General features: G+C 28.7%; 1 protein-coding gene and 1 pseudogene across 1 annotated transcript in view; both read left to right on the forward strand.

The window, feature by feature from the left end:
* Nucleotides 1–27027, forward strand: part of LOC145186670 (uncharacterized) — a 166711-nt gene extending 139684 nt beyond the window's left edge. The window contains exons 56-72 of the mRNA XM_090094553.1: nt 293–409; nt 501–1022; nt 4053–4353; nt 4702–4886; nt 7468–7593; nt 7678–8181; nt 10226–10369; nt 10527–11021; nt 11168–11323; nt 11611–11763; nt 19522–19671; nt 22107–22241; nt 23894–24067; nt 24178–24348; nt 26277–26386; nt 26467–26531; nt 26800–27027. Coding sequence (XP_089950679.1) covers nt 293–409; nt 501–1022; nt 4053–4353; nt 4702–4886; nt 7468–7593; nt 7678–8181; nt 10226–10369; nt 10527–11021; nt 11168–11323; nt 11611–11763; nt 19522–19671; nt 22107–22241; nt 23894–24067; nt 24178–24348; nt 26277–26386; nt 26467–26531; nt 26800–26815 — 3524 coding nt within the window. The 3' untranslated portion in view covers nt 26816–27027. The remainder of the gene's footprint in view (nt 1–292; nt 410–500; nt 1023–4052; nt 4354–4701; nt 4887–7467; nt 7594–7677; nt 8182–10225; nt 10370–10526; nt 11022–11167; nt 11324–11610; nt 11764–19521; nt 19672–22106; nt 22242–23893; nt 24068–24177; nt 24349–26276; nt 26387–26466; nt 26532–26799) is intronic.
* Nucleotides 2519–3811, forward strand: LOC149884728 (uncharacterized; annotated as a pseudogene).
* Nucleotides 27028–27433: the final 406 nt, after the last annotated feature.

Here is a 27433-nt window from a genome sequence, read left to right on the forward strand (position 1 = left end):
TTGCAACTTTAAGATGCTTTGCAATATACTTTTATCAAGTAGTGTAATTTTAAATCAACTTGCCAATGATAGTCAAAAAGAACCAATTTAATGAATTTTTAAATGTCATCAAAACAACACTTCATTCAGTGAATGTAATTATTCTTTAAGATTCATTGGCTCTCTTCCATTTTATTATAATATCATAATATATTGTATTTTAATTACTCCACTTCTGTTAGTTCATTACCAAAAAAGTGTTTTTTCAGTTAAAAAATCAATAACTTGCAACTATCTTAATTGTTTATTACAGAACCATGTGTTTCTGCAACTTCTTTTCACGAAGAATGTATATTTGAAAATGGAGCATATGGAATTTGCACTTGTAAATATGGCCAGAAAGTGAATAATAATCAATTAACTTGCCAAGGTATATGCTTATGCACTTCTATGGCATTGATATTCTGTTGGAACTTTTTCCATTTAAATTTGTGCTTTTAGTTTGATGTTTCTATTTTTAGATTCAAACAACCAAATGCAATCTACTGTGTTTATGCAGGCTGAAATCCCTTTAGTAAGAAACACTTGTATTGCTACTTTGAGGACTCTTTATAAAGAATACACAGTGTCATTTGAAGTGAAGCCAACTTCTTTTAATTTGAACAACTTTAATTATACAAATGTAGTTCATTTGACAACTGGTAGTGATAGAGAAAAGTATGGGGATAGAAATCCAGGTGTCTGGTTTGATCCAAATCATGAAGGTATTTTACATGTTTCATCTGCAATAAATAACTCAATTGACAGTTGTTATGACACCAAAATCCCTCTCCCTTTATTGCATTGGTCTTCCATCAAAATAAAACAAGAGTTAGTTGATGGTCTCTACAAATATTCTATTATTTTAAATGAGACAGTTTTATACTATACCACAAATATTTACCCAACTGATTTTTCAAATGTGAAAGTATATGCTGCTGATCCTTGGTATCCTGCACAAAGTGGTTCAATAAGAAATTTGACTATCATCAGTACACCTGGCTGTAATGATTTTGTTTTTAACTTTTAGGTTTTTTTAGTGTTTTATTTTATTAAATGTAAATGATGAAACTTAAGCTTCTTGTGAATATTTATGCTATCATTTTTGTTTTATAGTTATATTTGTTTCTATTTTTTAATATAACATGGTTTATCCTAAAATTGCCCTTTTGAGGGTTGATTCTATATATGTTGGGGACTCCAAAACACTAAATTTTAAAACCCTGTATTAAAATCCAAAAGAGATATTTAGCTTTGCATTTTTTTACATTTTGGATACTTTACAGATATTTGTTAGTAAAAATAGATTGTTTTTTTACCATTCTCTAAAGATTGCGACCAAACCAATTTTCTTTGCCTTTCACTGTCCCTTTGGACAGTCATTTAGAATATTCTCTTTAAATAGTCATTAGTAATTGCTACACAAGTAATTCCCTCCAGACCAATATTTGTCACACTCTCTTCAGACAATCATAATTGATTGCAAAATTATTTTCTTGGAGACAAATTCAGCACAAAGAATTTGCACATAAATGAAATAAAAAGATGTAGCACTAATCTTATGATAGTCATGATATAAGAAACTATAAACAGTTTAACAGTATGTACATAGTTTTAATATATTTAACATATGATCATAAATTAAGTTACAAATATCAACATGACTTTCTTTATATTACGCTAAAAAATATTACACTTACAAACTAAATAAAAATAATAATGCATAGGTATTGAAATCGTTATTTTTAGCTATTTTTAGAAAAAATAAAAATGCCTACATTTTTCAAAGACCATGATGATTACAGAAGGACAGTGTGTTTTATTTGTATGAAGAAAAGTGACAGAGAAATTTCGAAATATTTCATTGCTGAGATTCATCGCTTGATTTCATCAGAATTTTCAGGATGAAAGAGTGCCACTTGGAATTTTTGTTACATGCTGTTGCAACCTGAAAAAATTGGGTGATGGAGCTAAAGCTTTAAAGGCAATACAACTCTACAGTTTTGATTCCATTATTGTAAAGCCATTAACAAGACTTACAACATGTTGTGATTACATTAGTTTTTTAAATTGTGAAGGTGAAAGGCAAAGAAAAGCATCCATTTGAAAAGGGTCATGCATCAAAATCTTTGCAAGAAGAAAAAAAGCCAGTAGAAAAACAATGCACAAAATGCTTGTCTATCATTGCTTGTGGAATTACTCACAATTGCAGTGATACAACTCGCTGTGCAAACTTATATCAATTTGCATTAGAAGATTCTGTGTGTGCAGAACAAGTTGCTTCATCTCCCATTGCATCAAAAGAACATCTTCGGGCAGAACAATTTGTCTTGGTCAAGCTCATGGCAAACCTCTTCCGATAAGAAAAGGTTAGTTATTTTATTGTTCTGTACATTCTGAGCAATACAATTTATATGTGAAGTAACTGATTTAGTTTTCATTCTTGAGAAACATCTGCTGCTCATTCACTCTTTCAAAGCCCTTTGACAAAAAAAAAAATATGGTTGAAATTCAGCAGAGTACTGGGCTTTCAAACAATAAAATCAGAAAGCTTGAATCTTTTCTAGAACAAATTAGTCCAGTTCGCCTTCTTGAGCCAAATTTTCAACAAAAATTTGCATCAGCAGGATATAGTCGAAAAGAATTTTTCATTGCTACCAATGTAAAATTACCAAATTCTAATGAGGTTCGTGACATTGTTCATTGTCTCAATTTAAAAACCCTGAAGGAAAACGTCACAGTTTCAAAAGATTTGGTGAGTTTGGCCACTGTGAAACTGGGCCTTGATGATAGAGGGTCCTTTTTCAAAGCTAGTTTGAGTCTAATTTCTGAACACGTAACAGAACAACAAAGTCCATTAAAAAAGTCAATTAAGTTGACTTCAAGTGAAAGTTTTAAAAGCACTTGTGTCAAAAAGCAACTTATTGTAGCAATCTCTGAAAACACCCCTGAAACATTTGGCTATATCAAACTGACTTTGCACCTAATGCAAGTTAATGAATTAATCGACAAATTGATTCTATTGTGTGACATGAAGCTGCAAATCTGTGGAGTTCAGTCTCACAGTAGCAAGCATCCTTGCTGCTGGTGCAACATTGAGTTGACAAATTTGAACAACTGTGGCCAACTCAGAACATTTGGAATAATCTGAGAGCAACATCAAAAGTTTATTTTATCTGGTACTGATCTAAATAAATCAAAAGAATTCGAGAATGCTGTTCATCCACCAATACTTCAATTCCCAGATGAAACGCTAATCTTAGAAGCTATTCCTCCTATGATGCTTCATTTGCTTCTTGGTGGTGTTAACCATCTTATTAAGCACTTGCTTCAAGTTTTGCAAAAAACAAAAGAATGGTTGACTTAAATACATATACCATTACTGCCGTACCATGGTGGTCACTTCAATGGCAATGATTGTATGAAGTAGCTAAAAAAAAATTGACGCTCTGAAGCAGATAACCGTGACTAATAAGGCATTTGAAGCATCATCCATCTGCCATGTTCTATATTTGTTTCTCCAAATTGTTAATTCTTGTTTTGGACGCTCACTCTCTCCAGACTCTGAGAAAAAGTTCATGCCGTCTTTTTCCATGTTCCACAATTTCTAAAGCACCATAAAACTGGTCTTGGAATTTACAGTGAGCAAGAAACAGAGGCACTCAATTCAAATTTCAAGCCTCATTGGCAAAGAATCAAAAGTATTATATCTCATTCAGATTATTCCAAACAGCTGTTTAATTGTGTTTTTTTGATTACAATAGCAAAATACTCTAAGAAGCACAAAAAGTAACAACGAAGATAACTAAATTTAGAAATGTTAAGAAATAATAATTTTACATATTTATTGTGCATTTTTTTCTTTTTATCTATTTATTTTTTTATAGCAATATAATAAAATATATATTAAAGTCCCCAATGTATATAGAATCAACCCTCAAAAGGGCAATGTTGGGATATTTAGTTGTCAAAAAAGTCAAAATTTTCAAACCGTGATAATTAATATGGTTTAAAGATATTTGTTTTTATTCTAGTTTCACCAGGCTTAGTTCGAGAAGTGTACTGCAATATTACTGCAGAGTCAGTTGCTGACAATAGTTCAAAGTTCGAATTAAACCCTGATTTTTATGAAGTTATAGAACTATTTGATCCCCCAGAAGTTTCTAAGGGCCTTTGTTTTCAGAGAATTCATGGTTGGTTCCTTGCACACAGAGATGGCAATTATACTTTTTACAGCTCTTGCAATAACTTCTGCAAATTGTATTTGAGCAATAACAGTGAAGCTGAAAATAAGAAGTTAATCATTCAGCAGTTGGTCAAGTCAAGTTTTAATCAGTTCAGCACTTTGTTATAAAAAATTTTTTTAACTCAGCAAAATTTTTTTTCATTCTGTTTTTATCTAATAACTGCTTAATTCTCCTGAATTAAAAAAAATTATAGAGCTTGAACTTTGAAACTTGTAGCTGTTTTTTTGGAACCACTTTTAGAATGTTTGACAATAATATCAGTATTTCTTTAGCATTTTTAATCATATTATTTTGCAGATAAGAAATTCAGAGCTGAAAAAATGGTTAAAAAGAAAATCTTGATGGTTTAACCATTCTATTTGAATTTAATTAGACTTTTTTATTGTCAACTTTAACTTTTATAACAAAAGTAAAATGTTATAATTAAATGATTTAGGTTATCAAGTGAAGCATCACCCATCATATATTTATTAGGAAACAATAAATATTACATTGAATCTCTGATGTTAACTGATAGTGCGTGTGATTATTTATCAGTGAGTGTTGCTATATCTGAATCTTTAACTGGATCTATATCAGAAAGTAATCTATTGAAAAACTTGCTAAGCCCTCTGAGGATTGGTAAGGGGATGTTTTTTTTTATTTAGGCTTCAGTTTTTTGTATTAACTTTAAAACCTGCGAAAGTATTTAGTTGAGCTTATTAAGTTTTTAAAAATCAGTTTTTAATTTTAAAAAGTTTGTAAAGATTATATTATAAAGAAATGCAGACTATATTAGATATTTGAAATTCGTAATTAAAGAGGATAAAAGTAAACTTCTTTCTTTTGAAAATTTTGTTTAAATAGAATTTAAATTTTAAATCTTAAATTAAATTTTTTTTTTTAAAATTAAAATCTTGAAAAAAACTAAACTTGCATCAGTTTACATAATATGCTGGTTTTTTTCATTTAGAGTTAGCATGATATACATGAACAGTCAGAATAGAATGTACAGATTCATTTTCAACTTTAATCCTGCTAAATTAAAAAGATATATATCTGTTAAACTCTGCTTAAGTAGAGTTCAACAGATATTTATCTTGTAAGAAACCTTTTTTAACAATAAATATAAGAAACAAATGGATTTTACAAAAAAGTATTATTTAGTGCTACTATCTTTTAGGAAGAAAGTTCTTTAGTCTGGTAAATCTAAGTTTAACTTGAAAAATGAGATGTAGTACAAAACATTTTGCCACACAGAGGAAAAACTTTTCCTTTATTTTACATGAATGGAACCATTAAACATGGTGATGGCATTTGGAGATTGAGACATTTGGAGATTGAGACATTTGGCAAAGACCACAAGGACATGGATTCATTAAAAATTAATGCAAGTTCTAAAATATGACAGCATCCTAGGTGTAAAAACTTTTTATTTAACAATATTTAACAAAAAAAAAACAGAAATTGCCATCGCAAATTTATTAAATAAAAACCAAGAACTTTTTAAATTTTACCTAATTTTATTTTATAAAGTTCTCTAAATTGTATTTTATAAATTCCTATGGTTTGTATTAAAAAATTTATCTTAATTTTTTCCAATAAAACACATGCTCTACTTAGTCTTCCAGTGTTGTTGAAGCAATTTACTTTCACTTTATCTACAAGATCCCTATCATCCAGAATTTTTGCAGTGCTTGCAGGTATCTGTGTGTGCATGTGTGTTTAGAGGTGTTTGAAATCTTTTTTTAGGAAATGTTTTTTTTTTCCTTGTAAAAACAACATTCTCTTATTAAATGAAACATCATCAGACTTACCTTCATTTCAGGGAAGTTCTGCCATGCCTTGCTTCCATGATTTTCAGTTTATCATAATTTTTTAATAAATCCAGCATAAAATTGCATTAATATTTAGAGATCCAGTATTCAGTTATTCATAACATGCTTCAATACTTTATCTAACAAGTAATATTGACATCTAATTATAAGTATAGGTTTGCCTTCATCTTTATATTCAAAAATCTTTTGTAGACTTATTAACACTTAACTTTTGCATACTATATTCCTACTGGTTGTTATTGAAGCAATCATTTTGATGTAATTTCAAACATTATTTTTATTCAACACCATCTTTATTTCTTCAGCAATATTTTTCTCTGTGCCACTTTCATGACAATAAGTCTTCAATTTCAAATTCAATTCTATCAAGCTGGATTCATTGACTTTTATTTGCAACTCAAACTCTATCAAGCTGGATTCATTGACTTTTATTTGCAACTCAAACTCTATCAAGCTGGATTCATTGACTTTTATTTGCAACTCAAACTCTATCAAGCTGGATTCATTGACTTTTATTTGCAACTCAAACTCTATCAAGCTGGATTCATTGACTTTTATTTGCAACTCAAACTCTATCAAGCTGGATTCATTGACTTTTATTTGCAACTCAAACTCTATCAAGCTGGATTCATTGACTTTTATTTGCAACTCAAACTCTATCAAGCTGGATTCATTGACTTTTATTTGCAACTCAAACTCTATCAAGCTGGATTCATTGACTTTTATTTGCAACTCAAACTCTATCAAGCTGGATTAATTGACTAGAGTAGAAGTTACTATACTTTTTATAAAAACCAGGCTTATTTTAGGCCCTTCAACAAACAAGTAATTAGCTAAACTGAGCTTTCTATACTTTTGACAATAATGTAATTTAGAAACATTATAGCAACTTGCCTACTTAATTTTCCAAACAATAAAAGCTAGGTAGTAGGTGAATAAAACTAGGTAAAAACTAAAAATTGGAGATCTGAATTAAAGATCCAACCAATAAAACTGTTTTTGGAATGATTTTTGTTTGATTTATATCAAGTTGTTTAATCAGTGTTCTTCAAACATTTGCATATTAAATTGCCTAAAAAATGTTGATCAATTCTGTATTGTAGTATACTACAGAATATATATATATATATATATATATATATATATATATATATATATATATATATATATATATATATATATATATATATATATATATATTACAGAAATACTAAATGATGTATTCTATATCTGAGGAAAACTGTTTTAAGTTTTGAGTAAAAACTAGATTATATTTTTCCTAGAAAAAACCAAGTTTATCTGTTAATGATACAAGCATGCAAAATTGTAAAAAGGTTCATCACACTAATGTATATTATAAAAAGAGTTTTTCTTTCAATATTTAGAGAAATGCATTTCTGCTGATTGTACAACGAATCCTAATGAGAAATGTATACCTGAAAATGGTGTTTATGCAATATGCACTTGTATAAATGGACAGAAAATCATAAATAATCAAATTGTATGCCATGGTATAACTCACTGTTTTTTTTGTTTTTTTAAGTTTTCCAAATAAGTTTTATGTTGCAAATGATATTAACAATACGTAATTTTAGATGGCATTGAGACAGTACAAGACTCAATTTTTATGGAAGAAGAAATTCCTCTAATAAGAGATACTTATTTGGCAACATTAAACACTCTTAATAAAGAATACATGGTATCTTTTGATGTAAAGCCAACAGCATTTTATGATAATTGGGTTAATGTTATTCAATCGACAGGTTATGAAAATAAGGGTTTGAATGGTTTCAGATATCCTGATGTATGGTTTTCTCCTTTTAGTGAAGGGTCATATGGTAATTGGTCTTCAATAAGTAGTTTAGTAAGCAGTGTTTTAAACACAAAACAACTTCTATTAATGCAATGGTCTTCTATAAAGGTTTCACAAGTTTTAGTGGATGACAGCTACATATATTCTGTATATTTAAATGAAACACTGTTGACTTCTTCTATGAACATGGCTCCATTTGTGTTATCAAATATAACAGTTTATGCTGCAGATCCTTGGTATGCTGCAATAAGTGGATCAATTAGAAATCTGATTATTACTTCACAAGGTGCAAATCTTTTTTGTTTTTTTTTTTTTTGCTATTGAGTCTTTAAACATTTTTTTACTTTAGCTAAGAATAGACATTTTTTTTATGAGCAATTAACATCCTTCTTGATAAATACTTATTTCAATGTCTTGTATTTCCTTATTTGAGATTTTTTATTTTTTTTTATACCATTTTCCTCATTAATTGCTTTCTTTAATTTTGACACAACTTTAAACAAATCAAGTTAACTTACAGTTCACATTGCATCCATGGCCCTCTTTATTTTTTACACCCTTATATTGATATACAGCAAATGTCTCTTTAGTTGGTAAAACTATATTACAGTTAAGTGCAAGAATATACATACAATTTCTATACCATTCAGTTTTCTGGTATAAAATTATTATGTTTATACCAATTTTTGAAATATTTATACAAGTTATTTATTAAAACATAAACAATTAAAAAAGGCAATAATTGTTTTTCAAATAATTCAAAGTCATAAAATTTAAATTGATTTCCAAAAAAGTTCATATGCTTATAGTTTATAGATTTTGTTAACATTAATTCCTAATATATTTGTTTACAAGTCTATAAGTAATACATTAACTTGTTTGAAGTCATTTAATGACCAAATGTATGGTAAAATCAAAAAAAATTTTTGTTATAAACATTTACAAAATGGGCAGAAAAAAACACTGCTCTATTGATGAAGACAATAATATCTTAAAATAAAGAATGATGGATTTTCACGAAGAGAAATATTATAATTGGTTGTTGATTGGCATTGTTACAAAATGCAAATAAAAATCAAGATGATAAAGAAAAAAAAATGCAGACCAAGAAAAATGTCAGAATAAATGGATAGAAGAACTTTATGTCAAGCTTAGAGATAAGCCTTTGTGTCAAGATTCCAAATTTTAATTGAGATGTGAGCAAGTGTTTTAAGTGGCGCACAATACAGATGACTGTACAACAAAATTTTAAAAATTTTGCAAAGTGCCACAGAAAAAAAATTTGCAAAATTATGTAAAGTTTGCTAGAGACTATTTCATATGGAATGGAGATGTAGAGTTTAAGGAGTGGAAATATATTTTGTTTAATGATGTAAGCAAGTTTTTGTTATTTGGTAATGATGGGAAAATATTTTTTAGATATCCCAAAAATCAACCATTTAACCTATAAACTAAAAAGATCATAATACACGGTAGAAATATCTTTGTTTAGGGTTGTTTTACATGGTATGGCATAGGTTCCATTTTTCAGATATATAAAGTTATAAAGGATGCTTGCATTAACATATTTAAAAAAATTTCCCTTATGCAGAGTGGAAAATCCTTTTGAAGACATTTTAATATAATAATTTTCCAAAACACAGGGCCAAGCCATATAATTTTGATCCAGACAAATCACCTCAATGTTTTACCTCAGCCCACGCAATTTCTTGCATTGAAATTTTATGGAAATATGCAAAATGCACAATAAAGCTTAACTGTGGACTGCAGTGTAACAAGCTTGGTTCCTAATAAAAAGTGTTATCAAATAAACAAATTAATGCTCAACTGATACAGGTCTATTTTGTGTGACAGAAGGGCCATGACATTAATTATTAGATTTCTATTTACAATTTTATAAATGTTCATAATTATTGTTAACTAATATGTTTATTATATGTATTTATTTTTTTGGTACATCTATTTCATGTATGTATTCAATAAAGATTTAAATACCGATGTAGTTTTTTAAAAGATTGGAAATGAATTCTGCTTTTTTTAATTACTTTTGAAGTAGTTAATTATTTTTAAAAATATATTTTAAAATCAATAACAACAGTTTAGTTTTATTTCTAAAAATCAAAAGCAATTTATTTATTTTTGTGCACTTAACATGCTTTTTATTACTTCCTATTAATTGACATTGAAGTATGCTAACTAAACAATTAAGCTCAAGTAAACAAGTTTTTGGTTCCAATGAGAAAATCATGGCAGTATTATTTCTAATTTTATGTTTTTAAAATTAAATAACAAAAGTAAAATTCTAAAGTTTTTTACTAAATATTTTTTAGCTGAATGGAGTGATTGGTCAACATGTAATTCATCCAGTGGTATTGGGTTTATGAACAGGACACGAAAATGTAGTACCAAAAGGAATATAGAATTATGTTTTGGGAGTAGTACTGAATTTGCTCGTTGTGACAAAGAGTGTCCCGGTAATATTTGAGTTTTATTTTATGTAATATTTAAATGATCTTGTAACTTGAACATTACTTTTATAATGGATATTTAAGTATATTTGTTTTTTTTTGTTAAAAGTTATTGATGCATTGTTGTTAACTGGTAATTGTATTCTTTATTTATTTTCCTAAGAATTGGAATCAATTTTTCTGCCACACGAGATCATTTTACAAAAAAATAACATAGTTGCTACTCTATCGAAAATTTACAAAGAATATGCGCTTTCATTTGATGTGATGCCAATGTCTTATAGTTCTGACTGGCATAGTGTAATTCATTTGACAAATTCAAGTAGTAATATTAAGTATGGAGATAGAAATCCTGCTGTGTTTTTTCATGAGAATAGTAATGGAACAATGCAAGTATGCTCAGCAGTTAATGGTAATAAAAATTATGATTTTTTTACAAGCTCCCTCCCATTGATGCAATGGTCTACTTTAAAGATATCGCAAGAGTTATTTAATGGAAGTTATGTGTATTCAATCACTTTGAATGAAACAATAGTTCATTTAGTTGCAAATAATCAACCGGTGGAGGTATCTAATGTAAAGGTTTATGCTGGAAATCCATGGATTGATCCCCAACATGGGTTGATAAAAAACTTTGTAGTAATAACTGGACCCTCTGGTATGAAATAAGAATAATCTATAAAATTTTTACTGCAAAACAGTTGAAAAGTTGTTTTTCAAGTGTTTTTTCAATGCTTTGTGTTCTGTTTATTACTTTAAATTATTTTTTTAAGAAAGAAAAACAAAATTCAAAAATCTTTTTAGGGATCAGCCATCAATGGAGTGCTTGGTCAAGTTGCAATGTGTCTTGTGGATATGGATGGAGGATTAGGACTCAAGATTACTGTTTGACTGATTATTGGGAAAAATATAATATGGCTAGTGAATTGATAAAATGTTTCAGCAATGATTCTTGTGAAGGTGTGCACTTGATTCTTAACATTTTAATGAATGTCTTTGAAATATATGTTTATTGCAACAAACAGTTTATACCTTGAATCAGTTTGAAATATTCTGATGTTTTTGGTAGCATTTTGTCATTTTATCTCTTTGAATATATCCAAGATATATTTTAATTAAACATAGAAGAATTTTTGTTTTACATGATTTTTGATGTGTTTGTTTTAAAATTGTGTTTTAAATGATATTCTTTCAAGAGGCATGTTTTACTTTATGTTCATTTTAAAATGAGTTCCTTTTTTCTCTAGCGAGTTGGTCTGAATGGAGCAATTGGTCTCAATGCAATGTGTCATCTGGAATTGGTTTCATGAATAGGTCTCGGATATGTGATAGTACAAATACTTTTGAATGGTGTTCTGGAAACAGTAGTGAACTTTCTGCTTGTCCTAATAATACATTGGGTAAGAGTAGTTTTGTGGGACATTTTCTTGTGTTTGTCAAAGAATGTTCTGCATAATACTCTCCATGAAAAGTGTCATCAGTTTTTTTTTTTTTTTTTTTTTTTTTTTTTTTTTTTTTCAAAAATGAATATTTTGTTAACAAATGGTTTTCCCTTGTTTGAATTAGTCAGATATAACACTGGGGAATGAAAAAAAAATTTTTTCTCTGGTGCCTGAAATGTTATAACTGATTCTTATTATATTTTTGAAGCAAATTCCAATGATATCTTTGATTTATTGCTATCAGTTCTTGTTTTTGAGATATTCAAGTTTTTTGGATCTAGCGGTTCTATCGTTGCCTGCATTATTTGTTGAATTTATTTATGAAAAATTTGCTTTATTGTATTTTAGATGTTATGATATATTAAAAATTAGAAGTTAAAAGTTTTTAATATGGCATCATTACAAAAATGCAAAAATGATCCTAATGTATTCTGTTTTCTGCCAGAATTGAAAATCTGTAAAAGAATTTGTTAAAAAAGCGTACTTGGCTTATTTTAGAGTTAAATTAGGAGACCAAGATAAATCTTTGGCACCTCATAGTGTGTGTAAGATGTGCACAGAACATCTGCATCAGTGGACATATGGGGAGAGAAAGTGCATAAAATTTGGTATCCCGATGGTGTGAAAGAGCAATGAAACCCCCCGGATGATTGCTACTTTTGTTCAGTTAATCAACAGAAGCAATCCCTGTAAATGGATATATCCTGATCTGGATTCAGCAAGACGATCCGTTCCACATTGTGACAAGATCCCTGTGTGAACTTATACAAATCTACCAGACATTTCATACGAGTAGAATGAATCTGAGATTGAAACCTGTGGTGATCAAAAAGACATAGACTTTGATGAACCTTCATTATCAAAATCAAGGTTCAGTCAGGAAGAATTGAATAACCTCATCAGAGACATCGGTCTGACAAAGAAGTTGTCAGAATTGTTGGCATCCAGACTAGTAAAAAAAACTGTCTGTTACCAGATACAAAATGCAGCCTTTACTGTAAGCTTCTACACAATGGCAACAAATACAGGTCAGTACTGATTGGTTATTCAGTTGGAATGAAGGAAGATTGTGCAACAATAGCCACTGTACTAGATATTGTACCACAATCATCAATGGGTCATTTGTGTAGATTTGAAAATACTTAATTTTCTTCTTGGTCAGCAATTTGGATATACCAAATTCCCTTATTTTATATGTCTTTGGGACAGTCAAAATAAACAACAACTCTGGATAAGAAGAGAGTGGCCACTAAGAGAAACCATGACAACAGGCAAAAAAAAAATTATCGCAGAGCCATTGGTTGACCAAGAAAAGATAATACTACCACCACTGCACATTAAACTGGGTTTGATGAAAGCAGTGAATAAAGATGGTGCCTGTTTTAGGTACATATGTAAAAGTTTCAATTACTGACCAAGGAAAGGCTGAAAGCAGGTATACTTGATGGACCGCAAATCCGAGAAATTTTGAAGGATCAACCATTTGAGAATTCCATGGAGTTAAGTGAGGCAGCAGCTTGTTCCTCATTTAGTTTGGTTGTCAGTAATTTCCTTGGAAACCATAAAGCGCCTAACTACGTGGAACTTGTGATGAATATGTTCACATCCTTTTCTGCTCTTGGTTGCAGTATGAGCATCAAAGTTTATTATCTCCACAGTCACTTGGATTGGTTTTCAACTTGCCTCAGTGATGTTAGTGATGAGTAGGGTGGGAGATTTCACTAAGAAATAAGGGTGATGGAAGAAAGGTACCAGGGATGATGGGATGCTCATATGATAGCAGACTACTGCCGGAGTATACATCATGAATGTCTGCGAATATTTCATCACAGGAATTCCTTGCTTTCAGTGACATGAGTGACTGTACTTGGTGTATTATATATATATATATATATATATATATATATATATATATATATATATATATATATATATATATATATATATATATATATATATATATATATCACCAAGTTCAGTCACTCATGTCACTGAAAGCACACTTTTCGGAATTCCTGTGATGAAATGTTCGCAGACATTCATGTACCAAACTGACACTTTTTGTCTTATAAATAGACATAGTTAATAGTAGACCATCCAACTATTCGAGCTTTTCAACTATTCGAATATCAAATAGAAAAATCTGAAAATATTCGAGTAATCGAATACTCGAATAATTTATCAAAAAGTTAAAAGACATTAAAAAAATAAAAAATAAAAATAATAATCTAATTAAAAAAGTGTTTAATATTTTATTTTCAACAATTTTATTATTTTATATATATATTATTTTTTTTCTAAAAACATATTTTAAAAATAAAAGAGAACTGAATGTTTTGAAATTTAGACTTGTTCTTCTTTTCGTTTTAATTGCACCTGCTGTTGAGAATACTCTTTCACAAGCTGTTGAGGTAGGGCGTATTGTTATTAAAGCGTTATACAAAACATCCAGCGCTGTCGATCGTTTTTTAAAAGAATCCAATTGACGAAATTCTTAATTCAATTCAATATATTTATCAATTTCGCTGCGATTGCTAACATCACAGTTTTTTGGTTCTGTAATAGAAATTATTGCATTTTGGAGTTTTTTTTGCAATCCGACTGCAACTGGTGATGTTAATTCTATTAAATCATCTGCATCAGATGAGGTAGAATCATTATTAGTTTGCTCTTCTTCAAACATTTGTGGATATATTTGTTCCATAACTTTAACAGCGAATAATATTGCTGCATTTTTTGATGAATATTTAAAATGAGCGTTAGAACTTGGTATATTTCCACTCTGCAGATAAATGATCAATGTCATTAAAACTGGATCTCTTCTTTCATCCATCCTTATTTTGGTTGCATTTATCAGTTTTTTTTGCTATATTAGTTTGCATTGGTTGCAACTTTTCAAACAAAAATTTGTAAACTCCTTCAGCAGTTATGAGATTTGCATCATTTTTACTTAATTCAGTAACAGCAGTTTCAACTGGTGCCAGAACATCAACCAGGTTTTGTAGCGCAAAATTATCATTTTCTGGAATTGGATCAATATTCAATTCGACTAAGGATTTGTTAACACATTCTGATAGAATTAAAAATCGTCAAATCATTACACTCAAAGAATTCCATTGTGTTTTTATGTCTAATTTTAACTTGAGTTTTTTCCCCATTTTTTGAGCTATATTTTGTTGCAAAATAGAATGCTTTGTAGCCGATTTTTTAAACATTCTTATAACACCTCTTAACCTGTTAATAATTTGATCAAAATCTAATGTCATATCATATTCATCTTCCTCAATAAACACCAAATTGTAATCAGAGCACTGATCTTCTGTGGAATCTTCTTCTACATCTTCATCAACAAAATCTTCGGTATTGTCAAACACTTCATTGCGAATAGAATTTTTTGGTATATAAAAACAATCCATCACGGCTAAATGAAGCGCGTGATTATGGCAAAGTTGATTTAAAACACCTAATATATTGCCATATTTTTTCATTATGGCTGCTGCATCGTTAGTAGATGCAATAACATCATTTTTTAAGCTTCAACCAAATGTTTAATTGTTTCTGCATTTGCCTGCTTAATTATTTCCGTTAAACCCAGAACATAGCATTCAATTGTATTTGAGTCTATTCCAATCACATGAGCTGTTACATTTACATAACGTAAAATAGTACAAGCTGTCCATTCATCCACAGTAATAGCAAATTTACGATTTGCTGTTTTTAATTTTTCAAATATTTCCCGCAGTTCAACACATTTTTCTTTATAAAAGCTATTGATACATTTTGAAATAGTTGTCGGACTTTTCGGCATTTTATAACCTTTTTGTTGCACGTAACCAGCTATAGCTTGGGATTTACTCATTGCTGTGATAGCCATTCCATCAAAAGCTGCAACTTTTGACAATATTTCATTTAAAGATTCTTTTTTTACAAATGGCCAAATATTACTTATTTCAGTATTTTGTTTTTTCTTAGGAATATTATTTTCTCCATCATTGTCATTTGATACCGATTTAGATATCAATATGTTGTGTCGTAGCTTCAAATGATTAATCATAGCAGTAGTTGAACTTCTTCATCCTATGTTTGTGTTGTTTTTTTTTTTTCAAAAATGAATTTTTTTTTCAACAAATGGTTTTCCCTTGTTTGAATTAGTCAGATATATACTTTTATGTATAACATTTAGATAACATTGCAACTGTCTTTTTGAACATCTTTCTTTAAATCCCAAAGTGCAAGTAGATGGTTTTTTTATGTCATTTCAGAAAGCAAGAAAAAGGATTTCTAGCTCATTACTAAATGAGTTCAAATTTTGAATATATTATTGAGTTTTTGTAAATAGTCAATTTTTTCATTACAAAAGTTTTTTTCAGCATTTTTTTTTTTTTTTTATTAAATTTTTTTACATATTTTTAATCCAAATAAGGATTTGTTAACATTTGTTTTCTTTAACACTCGTTCCAAAGTTTTTATTTATTTAGTCTAAAATGTTTGTTACGGTTTTTGAGCTCATTTGCATTTAAACTGTGAAAAGAAAATTATTTTGTATTAAATTATTAAAGTCTCTCCTAACATTTTCGATCTTATATTATTTTTATCGTTCAGTTTCGCTTTTAAATATCATTTTTTATGTCATCATTTCTATTTAACATTTAAAAAAAAATTGGTGTTCTTACTTTTTTTATTGAAAGATTTTTTAAGAATCGGAAAATCGCTTTTTATTCAGTCCACAGTTGATATTTTTGTATTGTAAATAAAGTATTAAAAAGTAAAACTACAAAAATAAAATATAAATTACCTTGCTGCATATAAATTCAACAAGAGTTTGCTCTTCTTCACCTATATATTAAAATATCTTTTTATTAACCCATGGCTTTATACCCCCAACGACAAAGTTTTTATAAGTGTTATAAGTTTTTATAAATTTATTTCACAAGTTCAAATGATAATACTACTAATGAAGATAGAAATCCTGCTGTGTTTTTTCATGAGAACAGTAATGGAACAATTCAGATATGCTCAGCAATCAACTGTGATAAAAACTACAGATTTTTGACAAGATCCCTCCCATTGATGCAATGGTCTACTTTAAAGATATCACAAGAGTTATTTAATGGAGCTTATGTGTATTCAATCACTTTGAATGGAACAATAGTTCATTCGGTTAAAAATTATGAAACAGAGGAGATATCTAATGTAATGGTTTATGCAGGAAATCCATGGATTGATCCATACATTGTTATGTATCCAGATCATTGTTATGTATCCAGATCATTGTTATGTATCCTGATCATTACACAAACATGAATTCTAAACATTTAAGTAACACAATTTGATTGTAACATAAACAACAAAATCAACTAATAACTCTGAGTAAAATTGACAAATAATTGAAAACGGTAACTGCAACATCCTTCCCAAAATTCTTTTAGTATAAGAAGATTTTAGTATAAGAGATTTAGTAATTTAATTTAGTATAAGAAGATTTTCATTAGAAAAATAATTGTTTTACATATTTTGTTTGTTTTCTTTGTAAAATTATCAATTTTTTTCTTACACTAACACTGAGTGTAACAACTTAATGATCTTGATGTCTTAATTATTATCATCATCGTTACAGTTTATTACTTCCAAAATAATTAAAATTACTATTTTTCTAATTTTGTCAAAGTTTTTATAATTAACATCATCATAAATTATGATGATAATTTTGAGAAGGATGAAAACAAACAAATTATGCGAAACAAAATGATTATAAAAGATAAACCACATCATTAGGTGCTTAAAGATAAACCACATCATTAGGTGCTTTAAGATAAACCACATCATTAGGTGCAGAAACTGGTAGAACTGACACAGAAAAAGAATTGTGTTCTGCATATTTATGTGTAAATATTTTTTCAATTTTAGTTATAGTATTTGACTGATCTCAAGCTATATTTATCTAATATATGAAAACTACGTTGTAATTTAGAATGAGGCTGCATGTAAACGACTATTTTCTATTGTACTAGAAAATTGGTACAATATTTGGTACAATATTTGGGAAGGATGAAAACGCATAATTTGTTTGTTTTCATCCTTCCCAAATATTGTACCAATTTTGAAACTTAGAAAATATTGATATCAAATCATTATTTCTAAAATAATATATATAAAAATAAGATGTCAGCTGTTGGTGGTGATGCAGCTTTTATGCTGGAAAAAGCACTTGAAGAAATGGATATACTTATAACACAAATGTGCAATCATTTCTGAGGCAACTTAGTTATCAGTTGCAACTCAACCAGTTTTATGAACAGTTCTATCTGTGCAACGGTGTAGAAGTCTTTTGCCAAGAATTGAGAAGTACTTTGAACATCTCTTTTGGTTCCTCTCTGGCTGTTTTGAGATGATTGGCACTGATAAAGGATGCTTAAATTTTGCCTTCATTTGGGCAATATTGCAGATGAGATAAATACAGTTTTATAAATGAATACATTTTGTTGGTTTGATAGTGGAAAAATCAAAGAGCTGTGGTAACTGAACCTTTTTTTATATTTTCACATCTTCGTATGGCTGTTCTACAGGCCTCACAAATACCACAAGGAATCTTTGAATCATCAAAATCAATGGATATTTGAAAAATAGCAATTACCTTTTTTTTACTGTTTATTGCTCTCTAGAGGTTTTTTTTCATGCACAGAAAACATGTTTTCTATTTTGTTCATGATCCTCTTGGTTTATTAGGCATTTTAAATGAACTTGCTGTGAAGTATCATTTTTAAAGTTTAAAAGAAATATAAACAGCATTGCAGTCAGATTTACTTGTTAGTTTACAATCAGCTAATGTGATATTAGCTTTACTAGCCTACCACTCTGGCACTATAAAGGGAAGGGTTTATTGTTAGAAAAAGTTATGTGCATAAATATTAAGTTACCTTTTTAAAAATGTCATTTAAAATTTGTTACATAGAAATTATTTGTAAAATTTATGAAAATAAAGATTATTTAACTTTCCTATTATGACCAATAGATAATAATGGTGCAGCAAGCACAATAGTAGGTAACAAATTTAATAGATTATATATAAGCTCTTACTTTAATTAAAGAAGAATAAGAGATCAAAAATCTTGCTTTTAATATTGCCTAATAACAAAGTAAGTAATAAAATAATGATGCTAACAATAACCTGATGTAATTATATTGTAAGGCATTTTGAAAGCAATTTTCTCCCACGGATGCAACAATTCCATTTCAAAGTTTACATATTTGAAGTCAACTAGGTATCCACTATCACCACCTTAGAGATTTTCTCTGAGTCAAAAAGTTTGTGGGTTAGGGTCAGAAAAAATTCAGTAAAGAACATTTTTAATGTATGGTTTTGAAATTTATGTTTATGGCAACAAATGGTTTTTCCCCTTTGATTGAATCAGTTTGATATATTCTGATGTTTTCAATAGCATTTTGTTATTTTATATTTTTAAACTAATGGTTTTAGTTTAACATGGAAATTTTGAAAAATGAATTTCTTTTATTAAAAGTAAAGGAGTTGATTATAGTTTTAATTGACTTGAATTTAGTTGCTTTAATATGTTTTTACGAAAACTAAACATTCCTCTGAAAAGCTCTACTTTTTCATAGCAACTCTGAATGAAGTTGTCTCTAATTTCCTAAATCTAAAATAATTAACTTTAAGTAAGTTTATTAGTTTTTTTTTTTAATCTAATCTTCCTTTAGGCCATTGGAGCAATTGGTCACCCTGTAGCGTCTTATGTGGTAATGGTTTCAAAAGTAGATCGTGGGTTTGTAATAGCACACAGAGTTTAGAGTTATGTGCAAACAAAACTTCTGAAATATCTGATTGCTACAGTAATGAATCATGCAATGGTAAGTATGAAATGTTTTGTGGTCTTTTTATCTTAACCAGTGTTAATATTTTTTTGTTCTGCAACACCATGTGCTCTGAATGTGGTAACAAAAACTTGAGTAACTAAAATTTGTGAGCTAAAGTTACTGTTTCATAAAAGCAGTCAGTGACCTAAGATGGGCATTTTACAAAAGTTATCCACATGAGATTTATCAGTCTTCATAATTAACATCGATTGTTAACTATAACATTCCTATTATGCCAAATTGTGTTACAAATGTGGTAGCTATCATGAATACATTTTTTAACATGATAACTTATCACCTCTATTGAACCAGATTTTAGTTAACAAAACAGGGGAAGTTTGTAAAGTTTTGTTGTTACAATCAAAACATGTATAACTTCAACATGTAATCAAATATTTTGCATATATAAAATTTATGCATTATAAACAGAGGGGGTAGTAATTGCATAACTCCTAAGTAATAACTTCCTTGATAAGTAATAGTTTTTTTTGATTTTCTTCATAAAAAATGTCCAAGCCTAAGAATAAAGGAAATATTTTTTTAAACATTTCAATTTTTTTTTTTTAATTTATGTACATTCTTGTGCTAGTTATCAGACACTTTAAAATGCCCCCATAAAAAAAAAGAAAGATGACAAAGGGTATTGACTTGCTTCCCCTGTTTTTTTCACTGAAGAAACCCAAGCCAGTTTTTTTTTTTTTTTGGGCTGAGTTGAAATGTGAAATGTAACTTCACTTTAACTTTCATTCTATAATCTTCAACTAATTATTTTCAAATAACTCAATGTCTTGTTTGAATGTTGGCTTCTGGTTTAGTCTAAAACATGTGTTAGCTAAATTATCTAAAAACTTTATTGCTTCTGCTTACCGTTCCAATCAAACTGGAAAGCAAGTTGTAGTATTTCACCCATTTTTCTGCAACTATTTCAAATAATTGATTCCTGACCAATTTTGAATTGCTAAAATCTTTTTAAACTTTTTAAAAATATTTCTGGCTTTGCTATTTTTCTCATGTTTTGAAAATATGAATGGTTAAGGCTTCCATCAAATGTTATTTAGGGGAAGAAAGATGGTGAACAACTAATTATTATTAGTTCAACGTAAACAAACTTCATCAGGCAGTTAAAATATTCTTTAGCTTGAATATTTTTTGATCCATTTGAGTTTTCACTGTTGAGTTTTAGTGATCCTAGTGTTCTTATTTCAAAGCAGTCATTTTCCAATCCATTCTATTCCATATGTAAATATGCCAAGGATATATTGTTATTGAACTCATAGGCATACTGCGCATAACTTGACAGAGTTATGGTATATGCCACACAACACAAGTATATCTTAATCCAACCAAGTTCGGGGTGAGCCAAGTTTCTTAAGATTTCATACATCAATGGAAATTTTCATAAGCTGATTATGGGGATTCACTTCCTTTTTATCAATTATTGCCACAGACCTTTGTTGTTTGATAAATGGGATTTTTACAAATTTTTTTCCTCTGCTGATTTAACATTAAAAAGTTAAATATCTTGAACAAAAAAATCATCAAGCTGCTGATCTACATTATTCAGTTCTGTTTTTAACCGGAATTCTGCAGCTATTTATTTTGTGCTGTGTTTTGTATTTTCATTGTTCTAAAGTTCGCTGTATGTCAATTATACTTTGCTTTCATACACAGATTTTTTTAGGTCTATCTTGAGTAGATTTAATTTTTTTAGGTCTATCTTGAGTAGATTTATTAGGTTTACTGGTTGTGTATATTAATGCAAACACAAATATAAATTTGTGAAAATGTACTTATTTTCATTTAAATAGCATTAAGTATCAATTTATTAACACTAATTATTAAATATTTATTTGAAAAATGAAAGACATAAAATGAAAATTTGCATTTTGGTAATAGATGTGTAATAATGTACAAAAGATGAGTTATGATGTGTTTAGGCCAAGACTATCTTTGCACTTTTTTTTATTCATAAATTTTATTCTAAAAAAGTATTAGATGATATTTATAATTTTATCTATTTGTTGATGTTTCCATATTTATAAAGTTATAAGTTTTTAAATGCAAGTTTTTATCATAAAGTAGTTTAATGATTTTTCACACTTATTTGGTTGAATGGTTTAATTCTAATGATTCAAAAGGGGTTTATCAAATAGACCATATTTAACTATTTTTCTCTGTACTCAATACATTAGGTCTGTACTTGGTCTTCCTTTCTAAGGTCTTGCTAATTAAATTCCAAACCTTTTAAAATCTACATTTGATGAATTCAGTTTATGAATATTGTCATAAAAATTTGTGATGAATGTAAAAGTATTTATTCAGTAAACTCAATTTAAATTCTCTTTTTGACAAGTTCTTAATCCCTTTATTTGTTACTATTACCTTCAGTATTTTTTTTTTTTTCAAACTCAATTGTTTGTTTTCTTTAGGAGAATGGAGCATTTGGAGTGAATGCAGTGAAACATGTGGATTGGGCTATAAATCTAGTTGTTTAAGGAATTTATTATTTGAAGGTCAAAATGAAATCATACGCATAGAAAAGTGCATGAATAAAAAGTGTCCAGGTCTGTGCAATCTAGTTTAAAAACCTATAAACTCTTATATGATAAATGAAAAGTTATTTATTTAGTAGAGTTAGTTTTAAAAAAACCTTAATGATTTTTTTTTTCAGATGTAGTTAGATATATTTTGTTTTTGCTTTAATGTTTTCAAAACTGTTTTGATAATTGTTTTAAGAACTAGTTAAAATTGAAGTTAAAAGTCATTGATAAATATCTTAAATTTGAATATTTAAAATATTAAAACTATAAACCAAATCAAGCAACAAAAAAGATTATAATTTAATACTAACAGGTGATGCGGAAGTTATCAGACAAAATAAAAACTTCAATAACTTATTTATAAATAAAAAAACAAACTACTATTATATTTTTTTTAAATAAAGCATTTATCTTTTAATAAAAATATATAATTTTTTATATGAAAAAACACCACCATCTGCAATTGATCTCAATTTTGCTCTGACGCCTTTCATATGCGACTGTAAAAAGTTTAAATCAATTTCTTGTAGTTTTAGTTTAATGCGATCAATCAAAACTTATTCTGTTGAAGCTTGCCAATCTCCCTCGTAAACCTTCTGTGCCAAATGTCCCCGAAAATTTTCAATTGGTTGTGCTTGAGGCACATTTGGGGGATCAGATTCTTTATCAACGTAATAGACATATTGGTCCATCCAATTTAGAGAATCTTTAGAATAATGAGAACTTGCTAAATCTATTTAAAAAAAATAGTTAAAGTTTCCATGATACTTGTGAATAAATGGAAGAAGTCGTTTTTCTTAACATTCATTAATATAGATTGATGAATTGATCGCTAGAGCCTTGGAAGTGCGAAACAATGGCTCGGACATACCACGGTCAGATATGGCTATCCACATTAATAATTTTTTTGGAAATTTCTCTTTTCCTATAAAACGAACACGTTCTGGGCATGTCTTTTTGTTGTTTGTGTAGTATCCAGAATTTCCAGGCATGTTGTCCCCTGCAAAACAAAAGTATTTTTCGTCATCGATGACTAGAAGCGATTTTGTGTTATAGAGTTGGTTAACTAGTTTCCTGCTTCTTTTCTTTGCCTTTATTTGTTGTTCTATAGTGTATTTTGGAGTCTTTTCACATTTTCTATATTTAATATTTATTTTTTTTAACTGAAGATCAATTGTCGATTGATTTACACCGAATTTAATACCTATTTTTCTCTGACTGACCCCTTTTCGATTGTTGACAAGTCTCGTTAATTCGGCTTTCTTTTCTTTAGTCCAGGATGTTGGACAACCAGGGTGCTTTCTATCAGAAAACGATTGAACAGTTTCAAGTCTTTTTAGGTTATCATATATTGTACTTCGAGCAAATCCTTCCTTTTCAAAATGATTTACGATTATTTTTTTTATATATTAGGTTTATTTACAAAAAACATTTTTAGTCGCTTTCGAAAAGATTTTCGTTCAGCTGCATTTAACCTCATTTTAAATGATTGTGTTTCAAATAATAAAGTTTATATTTTATAGAACGGTTATGCCTACGCATAAAACCACAAAAACTAATTATTATGCTCAAATAATGAAATTAGGATTTGTCCGATAACTTCCGCATCACCCGTTAAACAAATATTTTAAGAAATTATTCTATAAAAAAAATAATCTTATTATTTTTTGTACAAGTGGATGGAAAATGGAGTGAGTGGATAGACAACAAACCATGCTCAGACTCATGTGGTTATGATTTGATACGGCGGAAAAGGTATTGCAATGATCCTTCACCATCAGAGGATGGGCTAGAATGTTGGGGTCCGAGTGAGGATTATCAACTTTGTAACAATAGCACAATATGCCCAGGCTAGTAGCATGACTTTTTCATTTCTGTTTATTGTAACAAATATAGTAATGTATAGTAAATATATAGTTAAAAGTAACAGACAAGTAAAAGTTGCATGTAAAATTTTTAGTGGATGGTGGCTGGACGTTATGGTCTTCATGGGCATTTTGCAACAAGCCATGTCAAGGTGGCAGTCAACTTAGGTCACGTCATTGCACTAACCCAGCACCAAAGTATGGTGGTCTTCCTTGCAATGGAAGTGATAAAGAGTCTATTGTTTGTCATTCAACAGAGTGCAAAAGTATTTCAATCTTTTTTTTTTACCCTTCTCATCTCTAGACATATGCTAGTTACAGTACTGAAGGCTCCCTTTTCCACATCTCTTTTGATTTAATTAAACTAATTTAGATTGGTTTTTATTATTGGTTTAAATTTGGTACTAATATTCAAAAACAAATTTATTTGTGCTGGTTTTAAAATTTTATGAAGGAAAATGTAGTCATTACAATTGACTTTTAGTATTTTGAACTCGTTCCAAGGACTGTTTATATTTTTCTTTCATACAATAAAAAACGAAGAAGTCCAAAGAGAATGGTTACGAATTTTATAAGTTTTAAGTGCTTAAATATTCAAAAACAAATTTATTTGTGCTGGTTTTAAAATTCTATGAAGGAAAATGTAGTCATGCAAAATGTTTTACTTGTTGTGAAATGTTTTTGTGATTTCATTATGTGCTTTCAAGAAGAGGAAACTGATCATACACCATTCATCAAAGTGAACACATCATTGCAATCACAAATTTATTTGTGCTGGTTTTAAAATTCTATGAAGGAAAATGTAGTTTAAAATGCAATTTTTCAAAACATGGACTTCTTTTCACAAAAAAAAGTTACAATCAACTTCAAAGTCAGTTATTGAAAGAAGAACTATAGTGTTCTAGTTCATTTCTAATATGTGACAGATTTTCAAATTTCAGAGTTGTTGCTTTTAGATGCCATAAAAAATATCCTTTTTGAACAATCTTCTCACTACTCTTACAATTAACATAATAATTAATTTAGAATTATAGTTTTAATTATGAAAAGTTATTTCAAAGATCACCATGAATTCATGTTAATGGTTCTTTAGAACATAGTTATGTTTTCACCTGTTTTATGTTCTTAAAATGAATTAATAAAATCTTTCATGAGACCACAGGAGGGAATAATGTTTAACAGGAAATCCCTAAATAAGTTAGAGTATGCAATTAAAAAATATAAATGTTCTTAATTTGTCTGTGGTATACTACCATTAATTTAAAAGTACGTTGAAATATTTATAAAAAAGCCTGTAGAAAATAAGTTTTTTGTTAACTATTATTCTTGTTTACATTACTTTTTAAAGCTGTTTCTAAAAACAAAGAAAAATTAAGTTTTGAACCTTTTTTTTCTTACTAACAAGCAAAATTTATTTGATGTAATTTAAAAACTTTGAGAGTTTTTCAGATAACATTGCCATAAAATCCATTTGACATTTTGAACTTTGACATGGTTATAGAAGTTTTTTTTTTTTTTTTTTTTTGAATTATTAAAACGTTAACATTTTATGAATTTATGAATTTAATGAGTATAAATGATGTAACTAAAAAAATATTTTTTAATTCAAAAGTTAGAAGACCAATTTTAAGGTATTTTAAAATCAAGTTAAATGGGTTTTATAAATATTATTTCATATGAATGTGCTTAACAATCCATATTTTCAATTTAGAGCAGTATCTTTACCTTTCAATCCAAACAACAGGAAAACTTTTAGAGCCAACCAACTGGTTTTTACAATAAAACTTTTGTTTAGTTAAATCAAAAATAATTCATTAATCAAGGTTTTTAAAAACCGCAAGCTAACAATAAAGAAATGACTCTTAACCTAAAAGACTTCATCATGCACTCGGCTAACTTTTTTATACCATGCTGCTTATGAAACCCTTTTATTTGTTAGTTAGAAGCTTATGAATAAATCTGATAGTTGGCTACGATCACAGACTAAATATCTGATAAAATACACAGGAAGAACAATATACTAGGTGCATTTATACGCCAGTCAAAAAAATCTCAATATTGTTACGCCTTTCCCCTTCTTTTTTTTTTTTGCTATCCGACTTAAAAATAACAAGGAATATTAAGAGTACTTTATTATTCTTCCATTAATTTTTAAATTTACATGTAATGTAAGACACTAAAACACTCTGTTTAGAAGTGTCAGTGAACATCAACTTGTTTTTTACGGATGAAGATTATATAGAACAGTATTCTAATCCAACCAAAGAAGCTTCAATGGAACTGAAAAGCAGAATCAAAGCAGCGGTAAATTTATTCAAAATACCATCAATAATAGTTCTGTTGGCTTTCGCATTGCTTAATGGCGTTTTTATTTTGTTTTTTAGATTAAAAACCTTTACATAAAATACGATAAAATCGTTAATTATGACTTGGAATTACACTCCATGAGGTATGCAGAACAATTTTTGTTGTTGTCATTATTATTTATATTGTCATTTTCATTATCTGAATTATTATAATTGTTGTTATTGTTAACATTATCATTATTATTACTGTTGTTGTTATTATCATTACTTAATGTTATCATTTATTGTTAATATAAATTTATTAATTATTATTATTAATTATTAGTTAAATATGTTATTAATTATTTACTATAAATAAAAAATCTTTATGATTTTTTGGGCAGATATTTTTTGGGCAGATATTTTTTTTAGGGATGGAACTGGATAGTGAATCCTTATAAGATAATCGAAATCGACTTGTGGTACGAAATGGTGCTTGTTTGCCAATTTGTTCTGAGCGATATTGAGAATGCGCCTACTATCGCTTTATATTGCCTCAGTTTTGATGAAACCCCTTACTTTCATTTGGAGAAAAAAATTTTAAAAAGTGGTAAACTAAAATGTGTAAAATGTGTTCAAAGGAAATGAAAAAAATCTAAAGCAGTTCTAATTTTAGTTTACGAGATGAAATTCTTCTTGGGTGAATGAGTTCAATATTGCAAAAATACAAAATTTGCCATCTTTAGTCAACTTAAATTCCTTCTTTTTAATCTTTAAATCTCTGTTTTTATTTAATTCAAATGCTCCTTTTGTATGGAAATTGTTATTGGAAAAATCCGTCTTACTGAGACTGATGCCAATACGGTATCGGTATCGTAGGACGGGTATTAAAAAAAATGACCGATCCAGTGACGTAGTGATGCATACTGTAATGGTTAGCATGAAGTAAACAAATGGTGTAAGTCTTTCTCTACATAGGGCTTCGTTCTGAAAATTATCTTATTTGATTTGGTTGATAAGATACTGATGGTGTTATTGTGTCGTATGAAAAGGAATTTTGAAATTC

Source organism: Hydra viridissima, unplaced genomic scaffold, assembly GCF_058129835.1.
Source record: "Hydra viridissima isolate aposymbiotic clone 2 unplaced genomic scaffold, HvirCarnegie_v1 scaffold_8, whole genome shotgun sequence".
Taxonomy (NCBI): Eukaryota; Metazoa; Cnidaria; class Hydrozoa; order Anthoathecata; family Hydridae; genus Hydra; species Hydra viridissima.